This window comes from Haliotis rufescens, unplaced genomic scaffold, assembly GCF_023055435.1.
Source record: "Haliotis rufescens isolate VD_foot unplaced genomic scaffold, xgHalRufe1.0.p SCAF_19, whole genome shotgun sequence".
NCBI classification, from domain to species: Eukaryota; Metazoa; Mollusca; class Gastropoda; order Lepetellida; family Haliotidae; genus Haliotis; species Haliotis rufescens.
The window spans coordinates 18,740,892-18,759,662 of NW_025963879.1; the positions used below are offsets into that span (position 1 = coordinate 18,740,892).

At 40.6% G+C, this 18,771-nt stretch overlaps 1 protein-coding gene across 1 annotated transcript; it reads left to right on the plus strand.

Moving 5' to 3' along the window:
* The first annotated feature begins 1,077 nt into the window (after positions 1 to 1,077).
* LOC124137636 lies at positions 1,078 to 10,240 on the plus strand. Its single transcript, XM_046504032.2, has 6 exons — positions 1,078 to 1,499; positions 4,486 to 4,573; positions 7,207 to 7,409; positions 7,898 to 7,983; positions 9,125 to 9,335; positions 9,947 to 10,240. Exons 1-6 carry the CDS (start codon positions 1,191 to 1,193, stop codon positions 10,064 to 10,066), a joined length of 1,017 nt encoding a protein of 338 aa, XP_046359988.2. The 5' UTR covers positions 1,078 to 1,190; the 3' UTR covers positions 10,067 to 10,240.
* The last annotated feature ends 8,531 nt before the right edge of the window (positions 10,241 to 18,771 follow it).

Consider the following 18,771-nt stretch of genomic DNA (forward strand, 5'->3'; position numbering starts at 1 on the left):
TGATTTCCCCCGATATTGTGCAGTCTGGATCAATTAGAATTGAACTAAAGGAGGCTTGAACCTCAGGACTAAGATGAGATTAAAAAAAATATTAATAATTAAATTAAGACTAACAAAAGTTTAGGTTGATTGTTCATTTAATGCAGCTCTTAGGACTGACATGGGTACATGAGGATGAAGGGTTTTGGAATAATACCGGTCGGTCTTACTCTCGAGTTCCCGCTTGTCCGACAAGAACAGCGTGAAATTCTGAACCTCCAGTACGGAATGTATTTTTTAAGTATCGTAGTACACATCGAATGTATCCATACTTATCTTAATCCCCCCAAAGCCACCTAACGCCAAATATCAGTGCAGCGCAGGTTTGAAACATTCCTGGAAGTCGACAATCCCTGTGTTTACGTACACTCACAGTTCGTTCCCAGTAAGGTGGCTTAATTTTCACTCAGTGCTAATAAAATCATTATATCATTATAAATAACAATATTTAGATTTAGAAGGGTCAGGAAATCTTTCTTTTCATCTTAATAAGGTGCTGCTAAAAACTGTACAACAGCGTTAGCCTACTGGTTAAACGACCCGTGAAGATCCGGACTAGAATAGATCTTCAGCAACCCATGCTTGCCGTTAAAGGCGACTATGCTTGTCGTAAGAGGCGACTAACGGGATCGTGTGGTCAGGATAGCTGACTTGGTTGATGCATGTCCTCGTATCCCAATTGCGTGGATCGATGCTCATGATATCAATCACTGGATTGTCTGGTCCAGACTCGATTATTTACACACCGCCGTAATATAGCGGGAATATTTCTGAGTGCGGCGTTAAACAAACAAACAAACAGAAACTAGTAAAACGAATTTAAATGGCTGCATTTCATCTTATCTTAATGCTATGGAAAGGAAATTGGTCGGCAAAGTACATACTTTCGGTATTTTTATGAAAACAACCAGAAAGGCAGATAAAACTGTATTCTTGATACAATTAAGTCAAATGTTTATGGACGTTGACGAACATCACAATACCTTAAGCTAATCGACCCCTTACTGAGTTTATGTTTTATGTACGTTCTATCGGGCGTTTCGTCTTGTGTGAAGATCGATGTTGTCGGTAAAGGCAGCGACTGATGGGCATTAGAAGTACTTGCGGGCTGCAAGGGAGCTGAAGCACGTTGATATTATCCTGTGTGGAAGATGCCTTCTAACCATGGGGAACTTGTTCTCTTCATTTTGGAGATCGTAAAGTTAGTATATTGTGACAACTGTTTTGACATGGCTACTGCTGTGCAGCATGACAAGTACATGGAACACCAGATATTTAGAAAGTTCAGGAGTCCGTCTCCGTACGCCTGTGCATCTGCATGTCTCATGTCCTCTGCATGTCTGTCATTTGGATTTGAAAAGAAAACGCGCACCTGTCATCTCAACAGTAACAGCAGTGCTAATGGAAATATTGTTGACAGAGCGGGATTCCTGATCAGTGACATCCTCCACTGGCCCAAGGTTTGTACCAGTTTGATACACGCTAGATTTTCTTAAACAGTTTTGCATGTACAGTAGACTACGTTTATAACGAACACGCTTATAACGAACTGACGGATATAGCGAACTTATTTTTAGTCCCGGTCATTTGATGTATATATGCTGTATATATGCTGTATATATGCTGTATATATGCTTACATTGAACTACGGTTATTGCGAACTAAAATTAGTGGTCCCTTTGAGTTCGTTATAACCGTAGTTTACTGTACTATCTTTGGTTGAAAAGTCATTTTACGTTTGATCGTTTTATTCAACTGCTATTGCTTTAGTTAAAGAGGGGTTTTCTCTCGGCCGGGAAGTATTTGATTTTCTGCTCAGGAATGTAACGCTCGTTTTAACTATTTAATTTCAAACATTGCTAAATTATGCGAAAGACATTCTAGATGTAGTGTCAGAGATGACTAGGTGCATTCCAATTCATGTCAACGTGCTTGCAGCGAGTTGAAACTCTTAATCTTGTGATAAGGACGGTCCCGGGGGTACACGGATGAGAATAGGTCCCCACCACTATGTTATTTGTTTAACCCCGGATTCAGTTAGTAAGGCCATGTAGCCCATAGTACACTTCAGTTTTAACAAGTACATGAACATCAACGTAGTTCTGAACATAACATAACATATATTCACCTTCGTCTAAATGCATGTTTTAAATACATTGCTTAGATTTGATAAAATCTCCATTTTTGAATTCACCAAATTGATCACTAGTTGACTGTCTTTGTGTGTAATGTCGAAAGAAACTTTGATCACAAATAAAAAGAACATGAAACTCTTCAATCTCCTGGTTGTTACAGTTAGTACATACACAATTAACAGAATCAATATAATTGGTTCTACGACATTTATTGACATTGTAGTTATGGAGAGTTCTCAATAGAGATTTATCTTGTAACACAGTTAATGTTTGTTTCTGATTCTAACAATGACTTGATACTAGCATAATGATTGAGACAATGTGAAGAGGAGACCAGTTGGTGCCTTTTTGCTGAAATATATCTAATATTCTTTGTTTAAATGTTTTTAAAATAGTTTTTTTATTACCGGTGTCTTGTAAGATCCATACAATGGAAATTCCAGAACTAAATAACATGCTTCTTACAGCAGACACACAATTCGTTTTCCCTTCATCATTTAATTGCTTCAGAATTTGTAACATTAAAATGGATACCTGTGAGCTTCCATTTTCAATAATTTTATCCAATATTCTGGCTATGAACATATATAATACAGCGACCTGTTTCACAAAGTACTGCCTTATTTGAAGCATATTTACCAATGCAGAAACATCGCATAAAATACAAAGTATGAACACATGAATGTATTCAAAATATTTAATGCCCCATAATTCAGAGCCTTATAACAAAATGGGTACACTTGTACCACCAATATAGAATTTGCTGTGGAAAATGAGATAAATTTGTTTTTTTCTTAAGTAATTTATATACAGGATCATTGTCTTAGATGCCTGAAGCACGAAGGTCTTTCAAGACTTGGACCAATTTATTCTTTAGGACATTAATAGTCCAGAATATTGTTGTAGTGTAAGGAGTGTTGACATTATTATTTTGTTGAAAAGAACAAATAGTAAGATATTTGAAGTGACAGACAGTAGGCAAGTGATCTGAGTCGGTTCGGTCAACCACTGACATATCTGTAATAGATTCAAATAAACTCGATGAAACAATATAATAAATGAAATGAAAGTAAGATTACCTTGACTATCTGAGTTTGTCCTTCCGTTAATGATGTAAACCCCAAGTAACTTACACAATTAAAGTAGGGTCTTTTGACAAAAAACATCTGATGTGTTTTCTTTATTGATAGGTAGATAATCAATCTCATCTATGAAATAATCTAATTCCTGACCAGTCCTTGCATTAAAATCTCCACATAGGGTTAATTTACACAAGTTCTCATAATCATGGACAATATGAATTAACTGGCACCAACTTACATTACCCAGCCATTAACTTAATGGAGGTTTGGGGATACAATTAACCTGTCATTAAAACAAAATAGCCTGATAATATCTGCCAAAATGCTCTTCCCAAAATGTAGGGGATCATAATATAATTTTTTTGATCAATCATCAGAAGAAAGGTCAGCTTTGAAAAAAGAAGTTTTTGAAACGATACCCAACTCCCTCACCAACACACGCGAAACATTGCACGTGGACCATGCAATTCCTCCATTATATTACAAATCCGGGTACTGGTACTTTCATCTGGGAGCACGGGTGACCGAGTCGTCTAAGGCGCCGCAATTCGCTGCGTGGAGTTGCGTCCCTTGGGCACGTCAGAAATCTTAGAGTCAGTAAGTGAATCGAACCCGGGTCTTCGGCGTGACGAGCGAACACTTTAACCACTAGGCTACCCGACCGCCCCCAACTCAGTAAGAGTGTGCCATTAAATCACAAGAGAATGAAATAGTCGGTAACACAGACAGCAATGACACTGTACAATGACGACCACCGGACTTTGCGGAGAGGGGTCGGAAACCGGACAATTCAAGCGGTGTGGCACTAGACCGTGATTAAACTAGTTTTACCCCCGCTGACAAATAGACTCATCTAAGAGCCAGAATTTGGTGTACTAATGATGACTACGTTGGGAAACACAACTTAAATTTCACACATGGCGAATTCAATAGTATAACATGTAGTTATATCAATCTATAACTATGCTACCGATACTTTGTCTGATTGATATGATCCAGTCTGTAACATTAACGTAGCTCGTAGATCGTAGCTCATAAGATTAACCACTGGATTGTCTGGTCCAGATAGATTATTTACAGGCCGCTGTCATGATAGTTGAAATATTACTGAGTGCAGCAAAAAGCACACACGCGATGCACATAAGCACGCACGCACAGACACGCTCGCACACGTGCACGTGCAACAGTTTCAATGCAAATTCACATTCCCCTTTATTTTTTTGTTCCAGTCCATCGCAGGTCCCTGTTCTCAGAAGCAATGTCCCGCGACTTCCAGGTGTCAGGTGAATCGACTTGATCTTGCTACATGTGTGCCAGGTAACAAACTCCATCCCATAAAATCAGTGTCAAATGGCTTTAGTATTATTATCAAAATCTTTACATATGTTATTTCTAACGTTTGTTTGTTATAATGACTATATCAAATATGATTCAATGAGTATGGTTTTACGCCGCACTCAGGCAATAGACTAGCCAGACCACTATTCGAAACTAGTGAAGGAACTTCACACACTGTACCCGTTTGGCAAATCGAACACAAAATGTTTTGATAGTCTAAGGACTGTTTGAGAAATATTTTCGATTTTGTAATTACCATCCCTAGTGGTGTCTTAATTTTAGATGAAGAGGTTTCTTTGTTGTTGTTGTTGTAAGACGAGTTCTATGGATGAACAACTTCTTTATTACAATTAATGCGACGTTTCGGTGTAGATCCTAACACCTTTATCAAGCAAGTGATGGATAGGGCTAAACAACATAGGTATATATGTTACAGGAAACAAGTATAATCAGTGATTAAGTCTAATAACTGGAAATTTCAGTGATTATGTCTAATAACTGATTCACTCGGTGGTTATGTCTAATTACTGAAATCTTCAGTAATTAGACATAATCACTGAAATGAACCAAGGGATTTTATACTTGTTTACTGAAAGCATATTCCTGCATTTTTATAATAACTTGTGAGAAGGCTTCATAATCCTGTCCTTAGCCAATCTCCTGTAAACAAACAGAATCATGTGTTGTAACAAAATACCGATCGAACACTCTCTTTGCGTCAAGCGGTTCAACTTGACTCAGTCTGTGGTGGTCAAGGCTTTGTAAGGTGTAATTGTGTTGGAACTAAACGGTGTCAGACCAATCGCTGCAAATGTTTTAAGGCCAAGATGCAATGTAATTCTAGATCTCATTCAAGTCTTTCATGTGCAAACAAACATTCCCGAGTGTCCATCTGACTGCTATTTGTCATACCATTTTATGAAATAAAAGATTGAACTGCTTAAGCTTATTTCTGTGATATAGGTATCTGGCTACAGGCGGTTGTATTTACTTTGATAGCTACTCTAATTTCAAAACTAGCACACATTATAAAAACAAGGCAGGAATATGCTTTCAGTAAACAAGTATAAAATCCCTTGGTTCATTTCAGTGATTATGTCTAATTACTGAAGATTTCAGTAATTAGACATAACCACCGAGTGAATCAGTTATTAGACATAATCACTGAAACTTTCAGTCATTAGATTTAACCCATGATTATACTTTTTTTCTGTAACATATATACACTTATTGACATCTAAGTCAAGTGACTAGTTGATGGACACAGAGAGGTGATTAAGCTAATTTGAAGCCAGTTGATGACTAATGAACACAGAGTATACTAGCAGAGTAAACAAGCAGACTGATGGAGATGATGGAAGCCACTGTATTAATTGGATGGACAAAGGGATTTAGCAATTAGGTGATGGTAAGCAGGCGGGATGTAATAGCCTTGGTCTCTGTTCATTGCTGGCTGGATCCTTTTGATGTAGATGGCTTCTAGGAGTTTCCTGATTTTGATTCCAGATATATTCCAGCTATATGACGGTTGTCTGTAAAAATATTAATCTGGACCACACAATTCCGTGATTGACATCATGAGCATCGATCTACGCAATCCCCTTTAGTCGCCTCATGCGACAAGACTGGATTGCTGAAGATCAATTGTAACCCGGATCTTCACGGGGTTGGTAACAATAGTGACTATTTTAATTGGGATTGTTGTTGGGGTGTTATTGGTAATTGTATTAGTCATGGCAACAGTAGTATTGGTAATAGTAGCAGTAGTAGTAACACAGTACAGTAAACTACGTTTATAACCAACACGCTTAAAGAACTGACCGATAAAACGAACTTATTTTTTAGTCCCGGCCATTTGATGTATACATGCTGTATATATGCTTTTTACGAACTACGGTTATTACGAACTTAAATTAGTGGTCCCTTTGAGTTCGTTATAACCGCATTTTATTGTATAGTGAAGGTGGCAGTACATCTAAACTATTAATCAACAAGCTCAACAACAGAGCTATTAATCAACTCACTCACACACTCACCCATTGATCTACTGACGCACCTATGACAACAGAACTTTTGATATATTTACGCATCTACGAAAACAGAACTTTTAATCTTTTTACGCATCTATGACAATAGAACCATTGATCTACTGACGCATCTATGTCAACACATCTTTTAATCTACTGACGCATCCATGACAACAGAACTATTGATCTTCTGGCGCATCCATGACAACACAACTATTGATCTACTGACGCATCCATGACAACATAACTATTGATCTTCTGGCGCATCCATGACAACACAACCATTGATCTACTGACGCATCCATGACAACAGAACTATTGATCTTCTGGCGCATCCAAGACAACTGAACTACCGGTCTCCCCTCGCAACCAACTATTAATGGTCACATGCATCCATTTAACAGAACCATGAATTTTTTAATTACCTTTCGTATCTATGACAACACAATTGAAACAAACGATTCCATGCCGAACCCGCATCATGAAACAGGAAGTTGATAATCTTTTGTAATGTCAACCAAACAAATGTCAATGTATTTCACAGTTAACCTTGACTTAGCTCGGAATGTATGACTTATCCTTCAGAGTTCCGAGGGTGTGGTCAGCCTCAAGAAGTGACAAACGCCACCAACACGTACGAGGGTCACTACCTGGGGAGTGTAACAACCTATACGTGCAGGCAGGACTTCAGGGCCTGTTATGACAAAGTTACCAGCATCTGTCAATCATCTGGACAATGGGAGAATTTGACGGCTGGCCTGTGTGGTCAGTTTATTTGGCACAATCCGGTAAGTAGTTTCATTCACTGGTTCTGTCATTGTCTATGAGTAAATTAAGACGATATTGTTCGTTCTTCTGGCAACATGCCCAAAACTGGTCTAAAGTGTGGGTAGATTAAAAAGGTTTCATGATTTGAGGTAATTAGAAAACTTGAATTGCAAAGTGAAATAATTTTTTAATGTTAAGTTTACACGCGACAGCTTTTCCGTATTAATGTATGAATGTTTGGCCAAACTGTATGAATGTCCTTTAATGATGGGTCGTTGGCGTTACCAAAAACTAAATTGTTTCATTGTTTAGGCAATGTTAAGTCTGTAAACTTTGGAGCTAGCGAATAATAATTTTTATCATTAAAATATATATGCGTAAAATTCAATGTTTAATTGACTTCTGTTTTAGCTAAATGTTCCTCGTTTCTTTATTATTATTTTTTTTATGAATTTGCTTTCAGCCTTAAACCGTTTCGAATGATAAATGTTTTTTATGTTTTCTGTAGGTCCTGAGGGTTCACTATGCACTTCCATGTGGGCCATCAGACAAGTTCAGGGCGACTGTCACTGGAACACCGACCCACGCTAACAGGTAATGTTCATGCTAAAGAGCTAAAGTCAGTTAACATTCCTTGTTTTGAATAATACCGTTCAAGATATTTTCTTGTAACTTGGGATATACATGTAGTTATGAGAAATATCATACATTTACTGTGAACAGTTGATGGGTGACGACATAGCTCTTTGGGGTGGGATGGGGGGAGTCAACAACTCTGTCCAAGATTATGGCACTTATATAGCGACGTGCATGTACGTGTGTGTGTTTGTGTGGCTGCTTGTACTAGTCCGGACTGATGCCGATTTATAGTGCTAGCTCACTGAGAGACCATGCCGCAGTTTAACATAAATACCCCACTCAGGCCCAGTATACTGACTCCGAGCCGACCAGTCCTTGTTTTAACCCCTTAATGCCGAGCGCCAGACAGGGTTACAACAAGTACCATCTTTCAACGTCTTTTGGTATGACGCAGCCGGGGATCGAACCCCGGGGACCTTCCACTCTCCGAGCGGACGCTCTACCAAAAAAACATGGAGGCGGTCTATTGACTAATGACATTATACAGTAAGGGTTTGGTAAAAATGGGCTGATTGCCACAAACCTAAATTACAGAATACCATACCATAAATCAAAGAGGAAATATTTGTAGAAAAAGGTGTGTCACGCTGTGACACTGTATTGCCAAAGGTCAAGGTCAAATTATGATACAGTTCTATGACCAATCTCATCGCCCCCTACCCCCTATCACACCCATAACAGATGACCAGGTTATGTAGTTGGTCATTGCTACTCCTTGGTGATAAGTGGTCAGGTGGCCTCGTGGTTAAAGCGTTCGCTGGTCACGCCGAAGGCCCGGGTTCGATTCCCGACATGGGTACAATGTGGGAAGCACATTTCTGGTGTCCCCCGCCCTGGTATTGCTGGAATATTTCTAAAAGCGGCGTAAACCCTACTCACTTTCTCACTCACTCTTTGATGATTCCAACAATTAAATGATTAATTTCGTACCGAATAACACCATATTCATGCTTCACATATCGCATGTATACGAGAGATGTTTCGATGTCTTTCACATATGGATATCAATATTAACTGTGTCTTGCAATGTATGAGGAGTATATTTCTCGTGTTCTGTTAGCCCATACACCTATTTCAAAGTGAATTTATTTTTCAGTCAACACAGGTGGAATATCTGGCTATGGAAAGACACGGATGTGCTTGCCTTATCAGAGTTCCGTTTTAACTACGATTCTTATATGAATGTAACAGTCATGAACACTAAAATTAATGGTTTATGGGGCCAACCGGTTCGTGTTCAGAGTCTTCCCATGACTGTAGGACAAGAAACAGAGGTCCAGATAACATTCCACGGTGGAATATACAGGGTAGGTGATTGTCTGACTTTGTTTATATTTAGGTTGTGACATACATTATGTAGGTATTTCTTGGTCACAACCAACTGATTATTCCGTTGTTACATTGTGATTGGACATTGTCACAATTTCAACATGGCCTGGAATGAGTGTTTTGTGAGTCAGCTTAGAGAAAAACTTCAGCATGGCCTGGAATGTGTGCTCTGTCAAACGGTTCAGAGAAAACTTCAGCATGGCCTAGAATGAGTGCTTTAATTTTGTGATGAGGCTTAGAGAACAAACTTTAGCATGGCCTTGAATGAGTGCTTTGTGATGTGACTTATCTTTGTGATGAGACAGAGAGAAAAAATCAGCATGGCCTGGAATGTGTGCTTTGTGATGAGGCTTAGACAAAAAACACCATAGCACGGTCTGGAATGAGTTTTATGTGATGTGACTTATCTTTGTGATAAGGATTTGGAGAAAAACTTCAGCATGACCTGGAATGAGTGTTTTATGATGAGGTTCATAACCATACCATTATCATGTCATCATCGTTGTCCGATTCTCTTTATTGAATGGATGAATCAAACGTGAAATGATAAACCAAACAAAATAACGACGACTCTTTGTTTTTCTTCCAGCTGGATATCGATGGCAAGAGCATGTTTAACTTCACTGAGAGAGTGCCAGGGGCAAAGCCGGCCTCCATCTACATAGAAGGATCTGTCTCAGTTCGAATGATAGAAATCTTGTTGTATTAAATTACATGACTCAAATTGGCATTGTGGGGAATAAGGCTCAGATATTAGTTCGTGTTGGGACAGCTTATAATTCTTGGGATGGGATGATTGGGTGTGTGTGTATGCGTGTGTGTGTGTGTGTGTGTGTGTGTGTGTGTGTGTGTGTGTGTGTGTGTGTGTGTGTGCGTGCGTGCGTGCGTGCGTGCGCGCGTGTGTGTGTGCGTGCGTGCGTGCGTGCGTGCGTGCGTGTGAGTGCGTGTGTGTGCGCGTGCGCGTGTGCGTGTGCGTGTGTGTGTGATTATTTGGTGATTTGTAAATTTGCATCACTGTTTCGAGACACACACAATTTTTCGCTGAACAGGGTAGGCCATACAATGCCTAGGACATCTGTCTAAAACCTTTGAATACTTTGTCAATTTTCGGTAGGATCCCAATATAGTCAGGTAGACCAATGATCAAGGGTGAAGCTTCAGTGTTGAACGTCTCAAGTGAACAAGGCCTATTATATTTATGTGTCTTATGCACACCAGGGGCAACCTATAATTCTTGGGATGGGATGATGAGGCGTGTGCGGGTGTGTGTGTCTGTGTGTGTGCGTGCGTGCGTGCGTGCGTGCGTGTGTGATTATTTGGTGATTCTTTTTTAATTTGCGACACTGTTTCAAGAGTCGAGACACACACAATTTTTCCCTGGACAGGGTAGGCCATACAATGCCTAGAACCTCTGTTTGAAACCTCTGAATACTTTGTCCATTTTCGGTAGGATCCCAAAATAGTCAGGTCGATCAATGATCAAGGGTGAAGCTTCAGTGTTGGACGTCTCAAGTGAACAAGGCCTATTATATTTATGTGTCTTATGCACACCAGGGGCAACCTATAATTCTTGGGATGGGATGATGAGGCGTGTGCGTGTGTGTATATGCGTGCGTGCGTGCTTGTGTGTGTGTGTGTGTGTGTGTGTGTGTGTGATTATTTGGTGTGGTTTTTTAAAAACTTGCGTCACTGTTTCGAGACATACAACATTTTTCGCTGAACAGGGTAGGCCATACAATGCCTAGGACATCTGTCTAAAACCTCTGAATACTTTGTCCATTTTCGGTAGGAACCCAAAATAGTCAGGTAGACCAATTTAATTATTCCAACACATACTCTTTTTGAATCCCACAGGACTTGCAATGTTAATTATTTGAGTGTATTCCCAATCTGTATAACATGCAATATTGAGTCCGGTAAAACCCGGATATGCAGGACTTACAGAAATGAAATCTGCACTGATACTGAAATGTTTTGTTTGTTTGTTTGTTTGTTGTTTAACGCCGCAATATTCCAGCCATATGACGGCGGTCTGTAATATAATCGAGTATGGACCAGACAACCCAGTGATCGACATCATGAGCATCGATCCACGCAATTGGGATCGATGACATGTATTAACCAAGTCAGCGAGCCTGACCACCCGATCCCGTTAGTCGCCCTTTACGACAAGCATAGTCGCCTTTTACGGCAAGTATGGGTTGCTGAAGACCTATTCTACCCCGGATCTTCACGGGTCGATACTGAAGCGGACCCAATGAGAGGAGCATGCTGTTGTGCAGCAGATCCTACAGCAGTGCAATGGTGGTTACAGCAAATGTGTAGATAGATAAACCAACCAGAGATTGGACAATCAAATACTCTTCTGACAAGACTTAGGTGAGCAATTGAATAAACACAAAAATCTTAAAACTAGCCTTCATCTCACTTAGATTGGCTGATACTGTGAAGATGTGGAGTAGAATACGTCTTCAGCAACCCTTGTTTGCCGTAAAAAGCGACTATGCTTGTCATAAGAGGCAACAAACGTGATCGATTGGTCAGGCTCGATGACTTGGTTGATGCATGTCATCGTATCCAATGGCATGGATTGATGCTCATGATATCAATCACTGGATTGTGTGACTCATATAGCTGGAATATTTTTGAGTGCGGCGTTAAACAACAAACAAACAAACAAACTTTAGTAACACGTTCAATCGATCATCGATCTGTATAGCCGACCTTAGGCAATCATAGGCTACTCGGGAAATATTCTGACCCAGAATCCCCATGACTCAATAAGAGACAGACGTTTATCTCAGTAAAATCATTCAGTCAATAATGAAAGAGCCCACCTGTGTCATTAGTATCACGTAATGCTTGCATTTCCTTAAATGATTTAATTACCTTAATTGACTCGTGTTGTTAACGGTAACCTATGGCATTTTTACCATGTTAGCATGTCAGCTATTCCCTATGCGTGTGTGTGCGCGCGTGCGTGCAGTCTATGACACACACACACACACACACACACACACACACACACACACACACACACACACACACATGTATAAGATAAGCTCTGCTTAAACTCTAACTATGTATATGCGTTTTGTAGAGTTTTAATTCTATATGCAGCCCATGTTGCTCAGTGTTTCATAAGCCGATGCAGGCTGGACTTCAGTGCTATCGTATTTTTTCTGAACTGATGTGTGACGCTTCCCCCCTTTTTTGCCCAAAGGAAAAGGTGCGAAATGTAATGCTTTGTTTTGTTTGTTGTTTAACGCCGCACTCAGCAATATTCCAGCTATATGACGGCGGTCTGCAATCGAGTCAGGACCAGTCAATCCAGTGATTGACATCATGAGCATCAATCCACGCAATTGGGATACAATGACATGCGAGTCTGACCACCCGATCCCGTTAGTCGCCTCTTGCGACAAGCATAGTCGCATTTAACAAACCCGTGAAGATTCCGGGGTAGAATAGGTCTTCAGCAACCCATACTTGCCGTAAAAGGCGACTATGCTTGTCGTAAAAGGCGACTAACGGGATCGGGTGGTCAGGCTGGCTGACTTGGTTGATACATGTCATCGATCCCAATTGCTTAGATCGATGCTCATGATGTCAATCACTGGATTGTCTGGTCCAGACTCGATTATTTTACAGACCGCCATTATATAGCTGGCACATTGCTGAGTGCGGCGTTAAACAACAAACAAACAAACAAACAAAGCATTTAACGGCAAGCATGGGTTGCTGAAGACCGGATCTTCACTGGTCACGAAATGTAATGCACCTGTTAAGCTGTAATAATGTCATGTTTAGGCCTCGAGATAATTACAAAATTACATATGCAGGGGTTTGGACGACAACTGGTAAGCGGCAAGACCGCAAATTTGTTTGTATTAATTGTCACTGGCAGCATTGTTTGAAGTGCTGGTAAATGGTCAAATGCTTTCGTTGGCAGCGAGAGCATTTTAGAGTTACCGCCCTTGTATACATGACCATGGCGGGCTTGATTGTTCGAGTTTCGGGAAGGGACAGTTTCTGGGAGGCTGTCTGTATCTATGTAAGAGCGACAAAATGCGATTCGAGACCTTTTTCCACCTGGCTTGCGTCCTATCGACTTGCAAATGGGGCATTGGGAACCTTGTGGTAAACACCGAGTACCTGAGGAACGGATACAGGCCTGTTTCAAGACATTCGACTGGGACAGGGAACATTCGTGGATGTTCATTAATTCTAGGGCCTGTTACTTACTGCAGCAGAAACCCAAGCTTGCCGTAAATGGCGACTATGCTTGTCGTAAGAAGCTACTAACGGGATCGGGTGGTCAGGCTCGCTGACTTGATTGATGCATGTCATCGTACCCCAGTTGTGTAGATCGATGCGCATGCTGAAGTCAATCACCGGATTGTCTGGTCCAGGCTCGATTATTTACAGACCGCCGCCATACAGCTGGAATATTGCTGAGTGCGGCGTTAAACAACAAACAAACCAAACTACTCCTACTTCTTTGTTCCATGGTGTCGCTTTGATTCTTTGTGTTGCAATATAATTAAAATTGATTATTCATTGATATTGTGTTGTCATTTACTGATTTCACAACTCACCTCTGCTTTCCCTCGTAACACATCACCATATACGACATGGGAGGATGCAGATTTCGGTTAAAAAATACAAAGTTAAAAAAAAGGACAAAAGTACACAATAAGGGTCAAATATTACGAAAAAAGAACTAAATGTTACTACTGAAGGTCAAAATACAAAACAAACAGAAGCCGGTTAAAAAAATACAAAGTTAAAATAAAGGTCAAAAGTACGCAATATTAATAGTCAAATGTTTCGAAAAGACGTCATAAGAAAAGAAAGAACAATGTGTACGAAGGAACGTCAGTGAGCACCTAAGGACGTTGACAATATAGAACGACAGTGAGCACGAAAGGACCTTGACAATAAAGAACGACAGTGAGCACGAAAGGAAGTTGACAATATAGAACGCCAGATGGTGCTGCAATTTGTAAAACATTCCGAGTTGAATCGGCTTGTTCCGCCGTGTATATAACTGAATGCATGCCGACGTGCACAATCGTACAACGTCACTCCTCGTTGCACTCGCCGTTGACGTCATATACACGGTGGCGCGTCCTCAGGCGTGCGAGAAATCCAAGATTCTGAAAGCAGCATGAAACTGTGGTAACGCCACACATCAAACAAACATAACAAACACTGTCAGTCTTTAGAACAGTTTATATGGTTCATAAGGTTGGCGTGCACATTTGCTGATCACCGGAATGATCGCCATGTTGTTACGAGAGGGAGCATACATTGTGTGAGAATGTTCGATGTACATGAGTGAGCGGAATCTATTACAGAAACTCAACAGACTGACATATTTTACACGATGGTAAGGGATTAGACTTGGGTTCATAGAATATCGCCAAACCAATTTTTCACAAACACACCCGTCACAAACACATGCAAAGTCAAGTTCATTGTTCATCTGAAAAAACAACACGAAAACATATGTACAAGTCAAAGTAGGTTACTGCATCGGACAGTTGACTGTTGGAAAGGTGAATTAACCCCTCTTGTCATTCAGTCTTGCAGAGAGGATTTCGTCTGAATGTTTATGCATAGATCTAAATATGAAACCGATGAGGCGGTCTCATTGGTCTCCTGTTTTCTAGTTCAGGTAGGTAAAACAATGGAAGGGCTATTTGATGGTTATTGAACCATATCAGATCAACGATAAACCTGAAGCTTATTAAACTTCTTTGCCAAATTACCTTGTTTTAAGTTTACCAATCCGAGCAGAAATTTCGATTGATATGCATATGAAAACAGATCAGCAAGACGTGATGGCTACATCTTGCCTAAATGTCTTACGCCCAACTTTGCACACATTGTTTTCTTAGTGAACTTCAGATGACATTTGCTTTCATTTTTAACAAATTGCCCTGGACCTCTGAAGATAGATATGTAACTGTATTTGTTGTCACCACATTTTGTTACATGGATCAAATAATGAATTTTTTCCTTAAGTTTGTCATCTAGGATAGTAAAAAAATCAAACGTTTTCTACAGAATAGAACTTGCTTCTTTTCTGATATTATAAAAAGACAAGGAAATCGCCAATTAGCCTGGGTCCATATGACAACATAGGCAAGCATTTCATCAACTTTTCCGAGCCTTTGTCTTGTCCTTAAATACCTCAGCGTATGTCTCTGACCTTTTAGTACACGCGGTAGTATTTAAGGATGTTTTCTAGTATACAGAAGCAAGTAATGATCATTTCTTCTGGTCAATGTTTACATGGCCTTTTGTTTGTTTTCATTCATGTTGGCATAGCAGCTAACTCAAAATACGGATGTTTCGACTACACCACCTCTTGACAACTATTATCTCCACTACTTAGCCCACACTGTGATTTTATGCCGACAATTAAAGGCTATATTTGGGATCAATAACTTTTATGAGAATAATACAGAAATAGATCATTCCTACTAAGCTTGTCAGCGAAGATATGTTGAGGTCATTTTGCGATGTTATTGTCCACAGGCTGTTTACTCAAGAAAATCAACCCGCGAAGAACTGGTTAGAATTGATCTTCAGCACCCCTTGTGGTTTAAATAGGAATGTTAAACAAATATGAGGACCCAGAGTCAGAATAGGTCCTAACTTCTCTATGCCTGTCCAAAGAGCCGGCAAAATTGGGCATGGGGTAGTGGGGCTCTCTGATTTGCCTCAATACGTCACGTCGTGTCATCCTATCCCAATGACTTGGATCGTTGCTCAGGTAATGGTAGCAAGAGTGGAGGTCTAGTGTTTGTATCCATGATCTGTTTACTTGCAAGGCGTGTAATATCTCTTCCAGGTGAGGTGAGGTGAAATGGGGTTTAACGTCGAGTCCAAGATTATTGCACTTGTATAGCGACGTGCATGCACGTGTGTGTGTGTGTGTGTGTGTGTGTGTGTGCGTGCGTGCGTGCGTGCGTGCGTGCGTGCGTGTGTTTGGCTTGTAATTGTCTGGACTGATACCGATTTTTAGTGCTAGCCCACTGAGATACCATACCGCAGTTTTAACATGAATACCCCACTCAGGCACAGTATACTCCGAGCCGACCAGTCTTTGTTTTAGCCTCTAAATGCCGAGCGCCAACCAGGGAAACAAGAAGTATCTTGTTTTAACGTCCTTCGGTATGACGCGGCCGGTAATCGAATCCCGGACCTTCCACTGTCCGGGCGGACGCTCGACCACTAGACCATGGAGGCGGTCACCTCTTCCAGACACGGTCATTAAACACCTTGTGATACACGAATACCAAGATGGATACTTATAAACATAGTATGTGTCAAACCAGATCGTTTTCTGAGTCACGGATGGTCCAGCCTTCCTTAGGCGCCTCAAATCGATGTTCAGAGTTGCGTCCCTAGGGATACCACCTGAAATCGTGCAAATCCCGGTTCGTCCTGATAACGTCTGTAGGTTTTACCAAAGTGGTAAACGTCTGACACTTGCATCACTTCGGGCTTTCCCCTAATTCAAGTTTGTTTGCAGTGGTACTGTTAAAGTCACAATACAATGCCAATTACAATGATGATGATAATAACAATCATCATATCTGAAACATTATAGAATTCAATTAACAAATTGTTTTGGGCGCAAGAAAGCGGGCGTGTCACTTATTATGTTAGTTTATCCTCTTTCGGCCAAGCTTGTCAATACATGCTTAACTTTATGTTTTATGAACGTTTAGACCTCACTTTCTATGAAATCTTTATAATTGTGGCCGTGACTTGCCTGTGCTTGCGTTTGTGATGGGTGAGACCAGTGAGACACGATGGGCTCACCATTTCGCGAACACCTGGTTTCATCACTATTTGCTTATAATTCATAAACACAGGCTCATGATATAGTCGGAATGGAACAATCGAATCGAATATGGTTGGTTGGTTGGTTGTTTAACGCCGCATGTTCCAGCTATATGAGGCGGTTAGTCGCCTCTTAAAGCAAGCATAGTCGCCTGTTACGGCACTCATATGGAAAGCTGAAGACCTATTCTACCCCGGATCTTCACGGGTCCATGAATATGGAAAGGGTTTTGTCGCTTTCATTTTCGAAACAAATTCAGTTGATGCAAGGTTCCATAGCGACATGTTGTTGATACTGTCATCTTCCCGAGGCAAGAGAGTTAACTGACTTTAAAAGTCCAGTTTCCACCCTTGCCGAACTAGGCTGGAATTCCTGGGCTCGATCGTAGCGCCACCAGTGGCTATTACGAGTAATGTCCTTTCAATGCCTCCCCTATTGACCAATCAGATTCAACCTCTCGTATCACTCAGTCCAGTCAAGACGATCTGATCGATAATCAAGAGCTATATTGTGATTAAACGAGTCTTACATCGCGAAGTGCATCAAATCACGTGAGCACCTTGATTAAAAACATGAAAAGATATAGAAAATATTTGTTGACAGTGAGTTAGCGGTGCACATGCTTTGCTAATCCAGCAGTCGACCGAAATCTGCATGCCACTTTACGAACGGGATTTCGATTTTGGTGCGCGATTTTGATTGGACTATGCATAGACTCGTTAGTCAAGCCAAACTGTCACTCCATATACCAGCCTAGTTCGGCTAGGGTGGAAACTGGACTTTTAGTCAGTTAACTCCCTTGCCTCGGGAAGATGGATACTGTACGATGGCATCTCGACGCTTACTGGCAAGTATGGTTATAGGCATATGAAAATAGCGTTTGCATTTTAATAAGTCTCCCGTGGGAAGAGGGACATTTGGCGATAACTATCTACGGCTTAATGGCGTTTGGAAAATTAGCAAAGTTGTACACACGACTTGTAAACTTCATGTTGGCGAAAAGGTCAAAGTGACGCAGGCACCGGCATGGTGATAACAAACAAGGGACCATAATGAGTGCAAATCGGGGATTAGAACCCAGGAATCAGCGGATCCATGCACCATTAAAGGGCTACAATGAGTCAGTGAATATTGTTTATCGCCCAAGAAATAGTCTAGCCATGCCATGGCGGCCTGTTAATATTGATATGGTGGTTGATATTATGAGCAACATCCTACGCCGTCAGGGTACAATAACACGCAATCAAACCAAGTGACCTGTCGAATCAATCAAGGTCTTAAGTTTAAACATATTTTATTCAGATTGAAATGGATTGGGAACAAGTTATCCAACTTAGGACTCCCTCTCCATGGTATTTACAAAAGCTTGTACATGTACAGTAAATCATATACAGGGAAAACAGAAAAGAAGATGAGTGTATTGCTAACAAAAGAAATGTACAACAGAGATGTTACCCAAATCTCTTTGTATGACTTATAAACATTTGCACTGCCTTAAAGATATGCTGATTTTCGAAAATGGACAAACATTCATTTCCATTTAACGTCAACCT